General features: G+C 41.6%; 1 protein-coding gene across 19 annotated transcripts in view; it reads right to left on the bottom strand.

Moving 5' to 3' along the window:
• The window catches only part of ST3GAL3 (ST3 beta-galactoside alpha-2,3-sialyltransferase 3), a 182491-nt gene that overhangs the window by 58981 nt on the left and 105273 nt on the right, over positions 1 to 18237 (bottom strand). For all 19 annotated transcript variants that reach the window (XM_086902321.1, XM_086902320.1, XM_086902319.1 and 16 more), the window contains one exon: positions 12032 to 12126. In XM_086902321.1, coding sequence (XP_086758447.1) covers positions 12032 to 12126 — 95 coding nt within the window. The remainder of the gene's footprint in view (positions 1 to 12031; positions 12127 to 18237) is intronic.

Here is an 18237-nt window from a genome sequence, read left to right as displayed (position 1 = left end):
CTTTTTATTCTGCAGGTTACTTTCAGTTTAGGTTCCTCAGCCTGTCTTTCTTCAATTAAAGCACCATAACTGCATAACGAAATGCCCATGGAACCACAGTCTGCACTGATACCCTGTGAATGCTGCAGCAACCAGATGATATAAGTTATGCAAGCATAGGCATACACACAAATTTATTGCATTAAGCTGCAGAGGCACAATGATTACATATAAATCTATCAGCTGTGGAAACTCTGGAGTCTGCTTGCCTCTAGATTTTGTCATTTGTCCCTAATTTTTCCACCTTTCTCCCCCAGCAAGGTCCAAACTCCTTTACCATGGCCCAAATAGGGCCAAGAAGCATCAAGGCTCTGGCTAGTCTGTATTTACAAAGGTACCAGTAATTCAGAATGTCTGTACTGGGTTTGACAAAAAGTCCATCTGCTTCCAAATCCTGACTCTAACTGTGGTCTTAAGCAGGTACCTAAGAGGAGAACAAAACGAAAACCAACAAATATATTTCCCTGAAATTCTCTTCTGCTGTTCAAGTGTTTCCAATTCAGGGATTTCATATGACAGATATAGCTTCTTTGTATCTGGTAACCTGCAATGACTTCTAGTCCATGAGCTCAGAATCCTCCTCGATCCACATGGACATTCCATCACTTCCCTTTCCCAATTTTGAATATGGCTTCTCTGAGCTTCATTTATACTGGAAAAAATTGTGAACATTTAGTCCCCTTCCATCTTTGCTTGGGAGATTGCAAATAACTCTAATAACCTTAAATATATGAGTCAACTTGTTCAGAAGTTCTTAGGAAACACCAGTCAAAATGAACAAATAAGTCTCATTTCTTTACAAAAGACTAAAAATGGTACAGAAACATTAAGAAAACTGACAACAAGTGATTTTCCACCTCAAATTTAAACAGCTTTCCTGACAAACACTGATCACTGCAATAGGCACAGTTAGGGGAGACCCTTTCACATAAAGAATTCTGTTCTTCTCCACTGCATCCTTCCTCAGCAGCAACAGGACAAATGTGTGGGATAAACACAGGAGCTCAAGGCAGCCCAAGTGCCAAAGAACTTTGAATGTGACAACAAGCTGGCCAGACACACAAAGGTGATAAACAGCAACTCTGACAATTACTTTGAGATTTGGGGAAATTTTTGACATGCCAGCAGTGACAGCACCTGCCAACCATTACAAGCTGGGGAGTGTGATTACTTTCAGAACATTGTAGTTTAGAGTTGAGTATGGGACGAGGCAATTTATAAGGGTAAAAGCAACTTTGATAACAAAATAGTGGTGTTGTTTAATTTTTCTTCATCTGAAGAATTTCTTCTGAATGCTATTTCTTTAAATCTGCTGTAACAGCAGTAGGTTGCTGTGACCTCTAATGGCACCATGCCGCAGTCCTCTCCTTGGCCTGCTTCACACCTTGGCTTTTTCTGAACAGCATACTTTACTGATGTTGTTTTCCCACGTTCCCAAAGAAGAGATCAAAGGATTGCATGTCAAGGGCTCCAACCTCCCATCTACCAAGCTTTTGTTGTGCCAGGTTTGCTCTACCACCCACAAGTTACACCCTGCACTACTTGGAGACCATCCGATGGACTATTTTAGAAAGAGCATCAAAAGAATACAATTGAGTGATGCACTCAAATTATTCTGGTTTACTCATCTTGCCAGATAATTAGCAATGCTTTAGTGAATGCTCAGGAATGAAATAAAACTTCTTTAGGAGTGGATATGGCAGCATTTGGAATGGAGGTGCTTCCCAAACAAAAGAAACAACAATTTTGAGCATTCAGTACAGATTATGAACAGACAAGCAGGAGATAGCTCTTCAGCAGTCCAACAATACATGGCATCCAAAAGGTTTGGAAGTTGCACAAATCTCAGTGTTACTATTCAAAACTGCTGAATGAAGCTCATTCAATAAAACACAAAGTACTTTGCTGTCAAGGGTTCACCCACAGCTGGAATGAAGGTGGCACCAGGTTCAACTGGTCTAGCCCTCTTCTTGGAAGCTAGGAGCAGGAGCTACAAGCCAGGAAAAGCTAATGGCTGGGGCAGGGGACAGGCAGTAGATATTTCTGGTTGAGCTGGAGCTGTACAACACTGTTGCTCACGTGAGCATCTGCACTTGCACCTTGACACTGGCCCTAGGATGGAAAGACAAAGCCTTCTCCAGGAGTTTCTGTACTTACTGTATTTTCCTGGGGAGAGGTTTGAAGGATCACCAGATGCTGCTGTGGCTGATCTGCAACCTTGGACAAGCAGTAAGGAACAGTAAGGAGTCACTGGCAGGATCTTTTAATATAGCTGGGGCAAGCAAAGACTATGATCACAGATATCAGTGACCTGCACGACACAAAGCAGGGCTACCTCCAGGCTGTGAGTAAAGAAAATTTGGCACCAGGAAATCAGGTGCATTTTGTAAAGTTAATTGATGAGATGCTCTCTCCAAGGTAAGAAACTGAAGGGGTGATGAGCACACTCTGCCTTACACACCTATGTACTGAGGGATAATAACGGTGCAAGTACACCTAACAAATACTACAAAGAAAAATTCCTTCCTGGTTTAAGTAACAGGATTTGTGCACAGCTGCTGCCTGGAAGTCAAGGAGTGAAAGAAGTTTTGCAAGGACAAAAGAAAGGCCAAGTTGTCTAGATGAACACATCAGGAGGGCAAGCAATCTACTGCAGTTTCCTGCAGCCATAGCCTGTTTATTGTATTTTTTTTTCTTGTCATGGACAATTTAGATCATTGGGGAGAGTGGGAGATTATTTAACCCATTCATCTATCAACCACTATGCATGCACTCTTACTATAAAAACAAAGCAAGAAGCCTCTGCACATTTTTCTCCCATCTAGAGGAGGAGCTGACTACATTTATCTAAGAATCCTGAGTTATCTTGACATATTCTATCAACTTTGCCTTATAATATCAGAAGATTCAAAAGCCAGCTCGGTACTGCACGATTTCTCTGAACCCAAGTACATCTTGACTTCAGGTTGACCCTGAAATTTTCAGACATTTGGAAAAACTAAATAGTTAGAAATTAGGCAGACAGTGACCACACAGTGAGAACCAGCCTAAGTCTCAATTCTAGCCTTTTTCTCTGTTATTTATGTGAAGGAGTGGAGGAGACCTTCACTGTAAATGTCAACAACACTTAAAATTGTTGTTTCTAATGCAGAAACTTCTTGCTTGTATCACCAAAAAAAGATGGGAGGCCTTTTCAGTCCACAGGGCTTTCTGAAGGCATCTCACAGGGTCTACCTTTTGCCTGCCTTGAAAGTAGGCAAATTGGGATGTTTGTGCACTCTCAAGTGGCCAAATTTTTCAAGTTTCAAGAGGCCATAATTTTTCAAGTTGTCTGTACCAGCCACTTTCCTCAAACCCCAGGAAGCCTACATGTCCCTACTGCCAGCAGTGAGTGTGTGAACACCCTGCCTCAGGGTCAGGAACAGCGTGCTGCTGCAGGGCTGTGCGCTTGCCCTGGGAGCTGTGGCCAGTGCCCATCTCCACAGGTGGTCACCCAGCTGCCAGCCCTCCAGCCAGCACTTCTGCAGGTCCCTGGGCATCAGCTCCAGCTTTTGGGAATGGACTGACTCGAGTGAGGTTGGTTGTCATTCTGTGAAGCCTGCCAGGAGGCTCTGCACATGGGTCCCTGTCCCACGATAACAGAATGCCACGTGTGTGTCAGCTTTGTGGGGAGAGTAAACTAAACACTACCAATGCTATGGATTAAACAAATCACAGTATTTACAAACAAGTCCTTAGCACAGGCCAGTGCAGACGCTTGTTTCGATACACCCCCCAAAAGTTCAGCTTTGTATAAAATTCCTCCTTCAGCATTTTTTTACCTTAAGGTCTTGCTCCATATGGGAGCTGAGAAATGACCTTTAACAGCAAAATTTTTACATCTTTTGAGGAATGATCTTTACAGTAGGTCAAGGGAGGTGATTCTTCTACTCAACCCTAGTAAGGTGGCACCTGGAGTTCTGTGTCCAGTTCTGGGCTCCTCAGGACAGAAAATGTGGAACTCCTGGACCGAGTCCAGTGGAGGGCAACAAAGATGGTGAAGGGACTGGAGCATCTCTCTTATGAGGAAACGCTGAGGGAGCTGGGCCTGTTCAGCCTCGAGAAGAGACAACTGAGAGGGAATCTCATCAATGTCTGTCAGTCTCTGCTGAAAGGAGGTGTCAGAGGATGAACTGGGCTCTGCTCAGTGGTACCAAGGAATGGTACAAGAGGAAACAGGCAGAAACCGATTCCCAGGAAGTTCCACTCGAACATAAGAAAAAACTTCTTCACTGTGCAGGTGACTGAGCACTGGGACAGGCTGTCCAGAGAGGGTGTGGGACCTCCCTCACTGAGGACATCCCAGAATCGTCTGGATGCAATCCTGTGCAATGTGATTTGAGATGAAGCTGCTTGAGCAGGGAGGTTGGACCAGATGACCCAGTGTGGTCCCTTCCAACCTGACTCATTCTGTGATTTGCCCAGCACGAGGCCATAGACCCAAGTCTCATCACATGTTTTATTCTCTCTTCCAGAAACACCATTTCCAGCTGTCGACACTCATTATTATTCGTACCTTTGTGAAGCTGGGAATCCAGTGGTTATAACAAGTATCACAATGTGTCTGAAATTCCCTGCACAACTTCTTTTTATTATTGATCACTTAACTTTAAGAGGTCAATGCAGGAAAAAGCACCTATGAAGAATTCCAGAATTTAGCAGTACATTGCAAACATGTGAACTGGCTCTCAAAACCAGCTAACTACAAGCTGAGGAATCTGTCCCCAGATCAAAACTTGTGTGTAAATAACAGGAGAGTGGTTTCCTGAGGTCACTAGCTGTACCAGACTTAGGCGGATTACTGGAAATACACTTTACTAACAACAGGATTTTAAACTGCCACTCCTTGCAAGATCTCCATTGATGATTTTTAACAACATTAAGACAAGAGGCATATACTGTTGCCTAGACACAAAACAAAAATAAAAAAAGACTGAATGTGCATGGTATCCTCCCTAGCATTTTTAGAAGAACCTGGCATGCATTAAATGTAAGCTCCATTAAAGCCCTTAAGGCCTTTTTTTATAACAAGATATAAATAAAATACATAACATTTGGACTCTTCATTTACATCGTCATTTTAGAGCCTTCGGGGATTTTTTTTTCTAAGCTTTTCTTCACAACAAAGAGTTTGTTTTTTTAGAAGACAAGCTAAGTTCCCAACATAATCCCAGGGCTTGGAAAGTTGGAACATTAATTTAAAAAACAATTATGCAAAAAAATGGGTAACATTTTGCAATAACTATGCATTAACAATTTTGATCTAAACTTGAGTTCAATGCACAGGAAGCAATAAAGTCTGTAGAAAGAGGCAAATTCACGCCAAATAAAAACAGTCCTTGAAAGATACAGAGTGTGCTGGTTAAATACAAGCAGGAAAATAAACAGAGTTGTTATATAGGGCTCTGAATTTTTGATGACCCTTCACAGGTGGTCAGGCAATATCTCCAAGACCAAAAAACTCAGTAACTACTACACTGATTCCTAATTCTTCTGCCCCTTGCAGAAGCATTAATAAATGGCACTTGAAAATACAACAGCCAGAGAAGATCTGCTCTTCAGGAGGCAGAAGAAAGGAATAATGACATATCCACGTTTCCATTGCAATTCAAGATTTCTGTGAAGAACTCCAATATATGGAGCCATCCAATTAACTGCAAACTTAAGGTTTGCATCTCCCTTCTCAGTGAGATGGGAGCAGGACTATTCCTTAGCAACACTCAACAGCAAAGCATCGGTTTTGATTGAAATAAGGGACTGCACTGTTATACTTTCATCAGGAGAGCTCAAGAACGAGAAGGGATTTAACTTCAAAATTTACAACATAACTTCCCTTTACAAGTTTTATTCAGTAATGAAAAGTCAACCCTCTACCTCCTCTGAAACTTTCAACTTTTTTCCCCCTTCAAACTACTAATTTAATTTCTTCAGGCTATAAAATCAGCTAAATTCCCTGGGGAAACATCAACATTTTTATATCTATATTCCCACGTGATAATGGCAACTATTACCAATTTTGGTAAAATGCAAAATTCTAGTGGAATCTAGTCCAGAAATGTGCCTCCAACTCAGGAAGAAACAACAGTCTTGTTAATAGCTACTCTGAACAGAACTACTGGCTATACTTGCTTGTGCTTCTACTTTTCTGTTAGAGGAATAAGACATGAAGAGCAAAAGAATGCTTATGGTAGGAAAATCATCTGTACAAGTGAGTATCACTAAGAAAATGAGGATAAAGTTGGAGAATTAAAGCATAAAATGCCTCATTCAGACCTAGTCAAATGTAGGCAAGGTGTCTGCATGTGGTACTCCAGTCTCTACAGAGAGATTAGGTTAGAAAAGACCTACTTTTCTAATGTTTTCTTTTCTTGAATCAGCTGTAAATTTTAATTGTCATGTCCAACTGAATATGTTTTCTCAGAGATTAAGTACTGCTCATGCCAAGAAAGCCAATATAAAAGAAAAAGCTGTGCAATAACATCATGAAATGCCAACTTTTGCAGGCCTGAAAACTCAACATTTTCACTGGAGATGAATGACCTCTGCCTCATGAGACTACTGAACAACTGCTGAGCAGCACTGAACCATGGCTTTTCCCAGGAGCACTGACACAAAAGAAAACATCCAAATAAAACCAAGTACAAGAACAGTTAATCATTGCACAATACATCCATTAGCATTGGTGGTCTGGACAAAGATTTAATTCCTTTGTCACTGAATGTGTTACCAGTTCCAGACATCCCTCCACTATCAAGTGAAAATACAAAGTCTCCTGGCCAGTAGTTCATATTACATTTGATAAAACTGTGACATTTCAAACATGTTCTTAATATTCTCTTAACACCATGGGGAAGAAATTGCTTCCTAGTGTCTTGATGGAAGGGAAATTCTGAATGGTGACAAGAGAATCACTCCCTAAGAAATAACTATCACCTTCAAAGACAAACTGATTCAGGGCCAACAAAGCAGCCTCTCTGCTCAAAACAACTCAGCAGGAACAAAGGTGGAAGTGAAGACCTATAATTACTGCTAAGCAGTGACACAATTACTGAACAAATGCATGGAAGAAATATTACATTGATCACGTCTGTTTAGTTTATGTATGCTGTGCCATATGTTTTCACTTAAGTTCAAAAAAACTGCAGCAACTCTTCCATCCTCATTACACAGAGAGGATGCCAGATACCAGCTACTCTTTCTTATGAAAGCCTTTTATATTCTTCAAACCACATGTACTGAGAAATTCTATTAATAGTCAGGTATTTACCCAGTCTTGTTTGTTGCCCTTCTCCAAATAACTCTTTCCTTTTGCTTTAGCTACAGAGGTAAATTTGGGGAGAAGGCCCTCTGGGATTAATAATCTTACTAACACTATAAACAATTTTTCCATTGCTTATCCATTGACAAATTTAACCCTGAGAGCAGTGCACATGCTAGAGAATCTCTGCAACTACGTGGACAGCATGGGCATATTCATAGCTCCATAATTACACTGATAAAAGCACTGCTAGAAAAGGGTGCAAATCCAAAAGAAGAAATTTCAATTTAGAATTAAAAAAACCCCTCCATGTGACTTGTTTAAGAGCCCAAGACTGCTGCAGTCTCCCTGCTCTTCACTGAAAAAAGTTGCAACAACTGACTTGGTGGGTGCTGGGAAAGAATTCCTACAAGCAAATTATACCCTCACAAATGGTGAAACATGGGAGGCACTCCAACATCCTAGTTAATGCCAAAACAATAGCCTGGGACACAGGAGGGTGCGCAGCAACTGGAGCTGTCCCCCACAGGAACTCTTGACATTTGAAGCTTTTAGAGTTCCAACTTCTTGTTACAGTTTGATCTTGACAACTGTGAGAGTTGACCAATTTCATCATGTTCCTCACTTTGGCTATAAACACACAGTAAACAACTTGGCAGCAGGGCATGGGCCTGCAGTCCTACTCGAGTCCATACTATTGAAGTGTTAGCACAGTCCCAGATGTGCTCACCAGGGCCAACAAACATCCTCCTCTACAATTCTCACGCATTCACAGGCAAATACAGGCCAGTGACCTTTCTTGATAGGAAGCCTGGACATAGCCACTCTATTTTTGTGGGGGGCAGGGAGTTAATCTGTTTGAACAATGAGCTCAACAGTGTTCACGACCACAGGACAACCGCTTTATTTATTAATAGAGACGGAGTCATCGTTTCCAAGCACTTAGAGTGGCCCATGCCCCAGACTCTGTCAAATCCCACAGTAGGAGACAACAAGTTTGATGTGGCAGACAATCTCAGTTTTTAAAAGTAAGTGCAGTCAAACATGACACTGGCCTGTTTGTCAACATGGTCACTCCTCATTTAGAAAATCTTGATCCAGATTCTGAAATATAATCTCATAGGTTCCCAGCCAGCTGCAGAAGTCACTGGGCAAAACCAAGGTCCACTGTTATGATGAATGGTCAAACTAGATACTGGTAGTGACCATTTATGGTGTCAAAACATAATCACATCTCTTCATACCTATTATTTCCCCTATTGTCTGCACACAGAGGAAGCCAGAGTTTCCACAAGGTCTACAGACATCTGTGATGAATGCAACATCTTCAACCTGCTGGATTAGCTCCAACACTCCTGACAACTCTCACCTCTGCTTTTGTTCCAGGTTGCTGGGCATTGTGATCAAGTAATTAGGACCAGTCCTTGGTCCAGATCTTTGGTGAGCAGTGAACTACAAAACATACTAAAACTCTGCCCATTTAAGACAGGTTAAGAAAAAGGTACAACAACTGCTCTTATGCTCTTCTTCATCTATTTCTAATACCTAGCTGAGGACCCTCAGAACCACTATTCAAAGAGAGTTTGCACAAGACTCTGTACCACACACCTCATCTCAGGAAGCCCTGCTCACAAAGCAGGCAGCAAGGCTGTCACCTGCTTGTTCTGTGCCTCTTTCATAGCATGCAAGTAATCACTAAGGCTGTTAACTGACAGTAGCAGCAGTTTCTTATCACACACAGGTTGTGCAGTATTCCTATCACAACAGTCCATTTCACAACCAGCAGCATTCAGGGGAAAGTCTAAAAACTTTCATATTCAGGACCATATTCGCCTTCAGGGCTTCTGCACACAAATGGTCTTGCCAAGAATGGAGCACTCTGCCCATAAAACCTCCTTGCCTGGGCTAATGGCCAAATCAGAAAATAACCACTGGAGTGAAGGAGTGAGAAATCTTTCACAAAGAAACACTGTTAATCTTTCACTGTTAAACACTGTACTGAGTACTTTTAACCGTCTGGAGATAGAAGAACTGTCTTTACAATCAGATTCTCATTGAAGAAAATTAAAATCTCTGACGGACTGTTGTCAAAATGATCAGCATACTGCCATCTCCTTGATATGATAACCTTTAAAGAGCAGTAGTCCTGCTCTGAAAAATTCTGAACCATTTCTACTATTTTACATGTAATTTATAGAGACGTGTTATTCCAAATTAGTGCAGTCCTGTAGACAATACTCCTCAAAAGCTGCTTTCCCCTAAATATTGCAAGACTCATTCTTGCAATCTTGGAACTGTCCTTTCTTGGACCAGTAAACACAAAGTGATGGATAAAAAAGGACTTCAGCTTTTTTTCAGAGACAAAGCAAAACTTAGGTAAGAATAGAAACTTGAACAAGAGAAAGCAAAAATGGTGGATTGATTAGCTTCCAAGCTACCAAGAATACCTTGATTTCATAACTGTAGCACTTCCAAGCTACCACAGATTAATTTCATGAAATTGCTTGGAACATGCAGCATTACTGAAAGTAAACTCAATCCTGTAGCCATATTTCACACACAAAAAATGCAAACCCAAAAGGACTTAAAAAAAACAAAAAGCCATTTTTTGCACTTGGAATAGATCACAGTGACTTAAAACCAGCAGGTGATATTCACCATAGTTCTCAGCAAGGTCTTGCCATTACCATCTCAGCTGCAGTCAGTGTCTACAAACACCAACCACCTTTCCCAGTGTGATGCATGTCGGAAATCCCAGCTGACAGTGTCGTGGGGCTGCCTAACACAGAGCAGAGCTCCTGCCCCATCTCCCTCAACACAGCCACCCTGACTATGAGATGACACTCCTTTTCCTGTGCACATCCCAGCTCTGAGAGTCTTCACCTTGCACCAGCACATCACTGAGCCCCACGCTGCCTGCCTGGATGGTTTATTTGGATATCATTAGACTGCCCTGACTGAAAGCCCTAATGAGGTGCTGATCCCATCATCCAATCAGTCGTCTGAGCCCAAATGCATCCCATGGGACAGCCAGAAAAGACTGATGCGAGAATTCCAAGTGATGTGTAACATGAAAGGGCGCCATTCGAATCGCTAGAACTCACAGCCTGTCAGCACGGCCATTAGAAATCCGGGGCTACACAGATTTATAATTCAACCCTCCCACACACAGAACTTGCTCCGGAGTGAAATTTGGCACAAAATTCAGTCCCAGGAGGGTGTTAAAAAAATAACCTATTCAACAGTTTCTGTCCCATGGCTTCAGCTCACAGCCATTTAAATAATGGCAATTTCTCATTTCTCTTTTTAACTGAGGAAATCCAATATAAAACACCAGATTTACATAACATTGCAGTGGTGATACAATCTGGCAACAAACCCAGAGAGAAGGCTGCCAGAGCCATTCTGTCATTCTTTTTTGGTGAATTCCTCCATTTGGATTCAGTTTAATGGAATGATTTTTATTAGGTCCAGCTGACATCACACGTAACCTGCAAACCCCACCTCCACCCTGGCCAGGCACCTTGCCCTAGCTTTGTACACCTTGTGTGCTGGTTAGAAGGGGACGAGCCCTCCTGTGGCCACAGCAGCCTCCCACTTGTGCTGCCACTGTTAGTTCTCTGCTGCAAACTCTGCTGGCTGATTTAGAGGACAGTAATTAGCATCCTATTGAGCTGCAAAAGACTGAGTGGACAAGGAATGGACAAAACAAAGAAGGGAACTGATGCAAGCCAAAAGCAATTTGTCAGTAGAGCCTTTGACTTGATCAGAGATTGTTCTGACAACTACCACACCTGCTTCTAGGGAGAGACACAGAACCAAGCTTTCTGGGGCTGCAGTTCTTTCTCCACCAGGTATTTAAATTAATTTAAATAAATTAACCTACAAGATTATCTGTAATCTTCCAAGATGATGCAGTGCCACAAAAAGTTCTTAAATACACAGGACGTCAGACAGTCCACAGCAAATCACTGCAGAGAGCACAAGCCTTCTGCTCCACCACCACTTGGACAGAGATGCTGTGACAGTACGTGGGACAGGTAGGAGCTTGTCACCCCAAAACAGATCATCATCTGGGTGGGCTACTGGCTCCCATCTCATCCACCAGCCACCACTCCTGCTTTCCCACATCACACCTGAGACACAGCCCCTGCTGCCTCGCTCCAGCTGGAGGACAAGGCATATTAAAATAATCATCAAAGCATCTGAACATACTTTTCTTACTTGTTATGTAAGTAAATAAGTAGCCCAACTATAAAATTCTATGAGAAGAAAATGAAGATTTGTATCAGTGGTCAAGCCCAAGGCATCTTTCCTGTTCTTTGTAGAATTACTGACTTAAAGGTACTTCAAACCAGTTTGAACTCTCTGCTGCTGTCAACAAAGCTGCTACAAGGTTCTCTGGCAGCCAATATCAAAATGCTTCTTCAAGAATGCAGTCATTGGTCTAAATTGCCATCGTTGCACTGACTCTCCACATGTACTAAACCATCTTCCATAAGGCCAGCCTCCAAGGTCCACAGTCCAGCTGTAAAAACCCTTCTGCATTTCTGAGAACTACATATACAATAATTCTCTCAAACAGGGGAAATAAACTGAGCCCAAAGGACCACCTGAGTTTTCAAAACAGAAAAGAAAACGGGGCAAGCATCTGCAGAACCTCCTTCTTATCCATCAGCTACAGTTTTCTCATACCTTGTCCTTTAATTCCAAAGGGGGGTACAAAGTCCCTGATACGTGCCCATTTCCTGAAGGAATCATCCAAGAACATTGGTGCCGGCTTCGAGAACCTGAGAAAACCAAAATGAGAAAGAAATTAACTCCTGAACTAGGAAGGATAAACTTCTGCAGAAATGTTGAGAGAATCCATACCTAAGTGCTGATTCTACATTGTCACTGGCAACAGAGTAATGTGGAAGATTTTACCATTACCCAGAGATGACTGCAGTGAAACAAACCTGTCAGAATTTGTGCCACAAGGACACTCAAATCACTCAAGCTGTGAACCTAGCGATCACTTCCACTCAACAATTTAGAACTGCCCCAGTACAGTTTGGCTATTAACTTAGCTACAATAATTTGTAAATTGCAAGCAGGGTTTAGGCAGTTTAACTTCCAGCTTTGTGACCCCAAGGCAATTTTTGTGCTGTGTGAATGTGTGAGGAGGCTGCTTTGGCCTCACTCGTGCACATACACAGCAGCTATCACCACACAGGCAAGAAAGAAAACAGTTCAGGAGACATGAAACAGCTTGTAGTTTACAGAGAAAGGAAATGGAAATTCAGTGCCTTCTTCTGCATTCATTAACATATAAATGATTCAAGAGACATCCCTGCCAAACCAAACAGTTATGATCTATCCAGAATCCCCTACAAAAGAGAGACCTAGTCCTTCTTAACCATGTCATTATGGAAATACACTATCCTAATTATACCCTCACCACACAAACACAGCAGCTAGTAAAAATTTGTCTCTTCTAAAAATGATTGCTACAGTGGCCAGAGAAAAGGAAACAGTTAGCAAATATAGAAACATTAACTTCCATATGGGACCATTTCTGAGTGTATCAAGTATACAAAAAAGTACGCTGATTCTATTAGAAATGCGTTCATTCAATTGTATCAAAACAGTGGCAGAGATGTTCTGGATCAAAATCAATCCCACCATGAAAAGAAATGCACTCCATGTTCAGAGTGAGAGAAAACACCTCCACTGCAGAGCAAGGTACATGCCCCTGAAATAGATCCAGCTTGGCCAACCTACACATGGGAGCAGGACAGATGTAATCCACGGGTTTAGCTTCCCTCCAGGCTGTTTCTGTACTCAGCACACAACTATTGAAGCAATCAGATAACCTTTGGCCTTGAACTAGATGATTTAGGATAAACTCAGCTACACTGTGCCACAGCCAGGTACAGAGCAACAATTTCAAACAGCAGCACAGTGAGGAAAGAATGGAACAAAATCTAAATTACAAACTGATCAAAGTGAAGTCCTATCATAGATGCCCAGTAAATAACAGATGCAGAAATCTATGGAAAGGGGAAAGAGCCCAAGATATTTAACAAAACTAGAAGACTCAGATTCACCCATGCATACTGCTTCACATCCACTCATGCAATCTTTAATAAGATCATCTATAACCATAAAAGCAAGATGCACATATGACATGGCTGATCTAGAAGGAAAGGAATGTTTTTCCAGAGCTGAGAATACAAAAGCATATATATAACTTTATCTGGGAAAAGGTGGAAGAGGTATGTTAGATATATTAGAGCTTCTAAAACTTTCAAATAAAAACACCCCACAAGCCTATTTAAAAACAAATAAAGAACAATACAGTATTAACTGTAACACATTTACTCTGAAAATATCCTAAAAGCTTAAATAACCTGACAAATTAGTTCAGTGTTTTCTCACACATCTTGGTGCACCAAAGCATAATTATTATGTTTCCCTGGGGGTTCTCCAGGGACTTATCTCCACCTCCTTCCAACATCAACAGGAGGAATCTTTGCAGGACTGTCATGCAATGCAAGAGCTTTTATAAACTGAGGGGCTACAGCACAGGTGTTCACAGCCCTTCCTTTACAGCCACCCCTTGAACTCTCAGTAGAAGCCAGGTCCCACAGAGTGGTCCCTGTTCTCCCCAGGCAGCAGCTGGGGAGAACAGGGACCTTGGGGACAGGGACATTACCTGGGGCTCACCAGCACCTTGGGGCTGCTCTGCAAGGTCACCAAGCTACTCTGGTTGCTGCAGTGACATGCAGTCTCCAGGAAAAATTTGGACACTTCAGAATATGCATATATGAACAGGTTTTTTTCTCTCCTCAAGAAATAAGAGGATGCAAGAGGATACTCATTGCAATGTAAATAAAACCTTTGCCAACTCAGTTCACCTGTTCAAAAGCACAGCATGAGAAAGAAGGCACAGGCTATAAGGTCAGGCCTAACTCAGAAGCTGGTGTTATTTATACATGCAAATCTGGAAAAGACAGCTTAGTATGATGTGGAGTAAGGAGTGCCTCTCCCCGATGCAGACTCCCATTTACAAGGTGCCTGGTAAAACCAGGAGGAAAGTCAGATCCTCCTAAGATTCCCTGAACCACCGGGAACACAGGGGAGTTCCCAAAATCAGCTGAAGCTCAAGGCATGACTGATCCAATGCTCTATGGTATCGCTTCTGCATGTAACAACCAGGGCAGCAAAGTGATGCCAAAAAGGGTGAAATGACCATTGACCTTTTTATTATATTTGCTACAAGTAAATGTAGGGATTTTTCTAGCAAAGAACACAATAGCCTTAGACTAGCTGCTATTATTTGGTAATACTTAATACTCCTGTATACAGGGCCAGGGAAACAGATTTTTAATTCATACTTTTGCTTCATTTAAGAAGGAGGAAGAACAGTATTGGGGAAATATTATATCCATATGGGAAAAAAGGGAGCAAGTTAGAAGATATTTTGCTCCCATAAATCTTGCAAGTAATTCTGTTTTGGAAATATTAAGAAATTCTGAATGCTGTAAGCTCATGTGCTGATGTCCAGCAGTGACAGGGAAATGCTGTCTGCCAGACTCTCCAGGAGCACGGCTGTTCTGTCTCAGCTCTGAACCGCATCTGGCATATTCCAGGACCCTTCAGGAAACATTGGGATTTTCCTCAAACAGGCCATGGGACTGCTCTCTGCAGAGCACCTAAAATGCATCCCAAGGAATGCACAGGAGTTTGTCAAACAGAAAAAGCAAATGTTTCCGACTGATGCTAGAATTCTGCATGCACTGAGCAGCTTGGTACGGGATGCTGCATTTTGCCTGTCACAGCTGCCTAAAGGCAGGTTGGCTTCACTGGCAACCACTGCTCCAGACCCAAAACAGGTTTGTGCTCCTTCAGCAAATGGCGCAGAAAGTGAAAATTTAGATTTTTCAGATTTAAATTTTAAGTGCTTCCTCTCTACCCCACCCCAAATTTCAGAACAGACATAATGCGATCTCATTGCACGTACAGCCTGAAAAGTTGAGGAATTTGGCTGCTTGTGGCACACACTTATGACCTGTGTAATTTGAGAGAGAAATGCCAAGTATCTACATTCTCTAGTTTGAATGGCATACCCTGCTAAAACACAAATGACATCTAAATGGACTAAATGCTTGACATGATAATTGTGAGGTACAAAACAAGTCTCTCCCAGTTCTCAAGTTTGAATTCCTCATACAAAGACATTAATAAAATCTCTAACAATTTGTCACCATGCACAGCAAAAGGAAGTGAGTGTTCTGCCAGAAACTGTTCTTAAACAGGAATCTATAATCACACAAAAATGTGATATATATTTGTGCCTATGTGACTCTGGCTTATGTGACAAAACGGTACATTTCCAGTTTCTCCCTCCCTGACAAGAAGAGTTGCGACCCCAAAATGTTTCTGAAGGCTGAGCTAGCCTGCCAGAAGCTCCCCAGCCAAGTTTTTCGGCCATTCCATTTTGTCCCTGATATTGAGACCACTTCACAGCTGCTCCTCTTGGATGAGCACTGAGGTACTCGGCATAAGCAGCACTAACTTCCCAAAGTATCTTGCAGTCGCTCTGCAAGGCAGCTATGGGACAATTTCAGACATTAAATCTTGACTAGAATCTGGTCCCTACTCCTTATCTGCTGCTTTCCAGGTAATTAATACATAAATGTGTAGAAGAGAAAAAGCTGTATCTCAGAGAAAGTAAAATAAATAAACTGATTTACATGTCTTCGGCTTTAATGAGGAGGGACTAAGACAAGGTCAAGTTCCTGAATGAGTTAAGAAGACCTTACCACAACACTAAGGAAAGGCAGACTGGCAGCCAGTAAGCTATAAGCTTGTATTTCAGATATTTCAGATATTCCCTTTTTTTAGACATCCTCCTTTAAGCTGACCTGCGCTTTTGTTTATTCTTTAATTAAAGAGAATCAGTAGTGCTGGAAAACTGAAAGCTAAAAGAAAAAAGCTAGAAAAAACAGTGCTAGAACCTAATGCTGTGCAGAACCTGCACACCTGCACTGTAAAGGGCCAGGAACAGCTTCTTTCTCTTTTTTAAAACCACACAAATAAATTATTTATTTGTTCTGGCATGAATTCTGTCTTCTGTTTGCTGATGGTCAAAAGCATTCATGGTTAGACAGAAGGTACAAAATTTACCAATGTTATTAATTAAATTCAAACTGAAGCTCCTGAGTTGCTGAATCATTAGCCTGACACAGGCATTTATGGAGATAGAAAATCTAAACTAACCTTTTCATTTTTCCTTACTGAGACCTAGATGTATGCTGTCTCCTTTGCCTCCCTTCTCTGGGGAGCAGCATGGTGTGACAGCATAGGAATGAGGAGGTTTGTGATATCCTGATTTTACATTTCTTATTGACATTAATCCTCTGTCAAAAATCCAAGCAGTTCAAAGATTCCTCAAGAAGCTGAAAAAATTAAGAAACCACATTAATAAGGATTAACCCCATCCTGCAACCAACATATTACTTTTCCTATACCAGCAAATGAGTCCCCCCCAAAAAAAAGATGTCTGCAAGAATATCTTTAACAGCAGAGATCATGCCAAAAATTAAGCTGATCTTAACAAACTGCAGAAGTCTAAAATAATATGGTAAAGACAACCTAGCACTAAGGAACAGTTTTTCAGGCTGTAAAGGTCTTGGCTACTTGGCCACTCCCCACAGTGACACCACTGAATTACACAGCAGCACAAGAGTGCTCTGCAGGAAATGCCACCGCCACTCTGAAAAGATGGCTTTGAACAGGCTTCATTCCATAAGCAAAGGGCAGGTAAAATCAACTGAACCAAAACCCCACAGACCACATAGCAATTATCCCTGCTTACTTCCCCAGGAGTGATTGCTCTGTACCTTTGAGGCACTCTGGAACATCTTCAGCCTTCTTGCCCTCTGCTCTCCATCACCTAGTAGGTTGTTTAAACTCATCAGTGCAGACCTTTTCTCATTGCCTGCTCATTGCTCTATTTAGAGCTGGACCAGCTGCTCCAAGATGTATCTTAAAAGGCCCTCTGTGCTGTGGTTCATACAAAGAACATTGTTACGCTCTTGCCGGAAAGATAAACATCCTATCATGAATGAAAAATGTAACTATCACAGCTGTAAAACCTGTTAAATACTCTACTTTATTCAAGATCAGAAAGCATCAACTCAAGGACTATGTCCAATTCTGGGCCTCATGTGAAAAACAAGAACAAACTGAAAAAAGGCCAGAGGAGACTCAGAAAAAGATCTAAGGTGTAGAAAACATGATGTCCAAGGAAAGCTCGGAAAAAAAAAAAAAAAAGCTTTGTTTAGTCCTAGAAAAAACTGGAAGAGGACATTATAAACCATTAAATATTACAAGGCTGCGGCAAAAGAGAAAGACGGAATCTCCATGGTAAAGAGAAGTACTAACACCGGTCCTAAAATGCAGCAAAGAAAACTTAATCATTAAAAAAATGTTTCTTATGCTTGGGATTGTTACACATTGAAATCTACTGTCTGGACATGGGTCCAGACTGGACTGGACAGAACTCGCATCAACTACACCAGTTTCTGATTTGACTGTAATATTTTTAACAAGTTTATATCTATTAGACATCAGATAGCCACAGTTGTGCCTCCTTTTAAGAGGGAAATGCAAATAGATGATCTTTTGAAGTTCTGCACAGGCCTATTTCATCTAAAACCACGTTCATACTGGGCTAACATTGCTAGGATGTGACCAAGTAGCCAAGTTACAGTCTGCTGTAGCTGGGAATCAAGACCTGCCCTTCAGACTTCTTGCACTTCTTAAGTATTTCTCTTCATATATGGTAATCAAATTTCAGTACAATCACTGTAGATAAGCAGCACGTGTATTTTCCAGCCTGCTGCCTGCCAAGA

The sequence above is a fragment of the Cyanistes caeruleus genome, chromosome 9, assembly GCF_971803275.1.
Source record: "Cyanistes caeruleus chromosome 9, bCyaCae1.hap1.1, whole genome shotgun sequence".
NCBI classification, from domain to species: domain Eukaryota; kingdom Metazoa; phylum Chordata; class Aves; order Passeriformes; family Paridae; genus Cyanistes; species Cyanistes caeruleus.
This window is presented reverse-complemented; position numbering and strand designations above follow the sequence as displayed.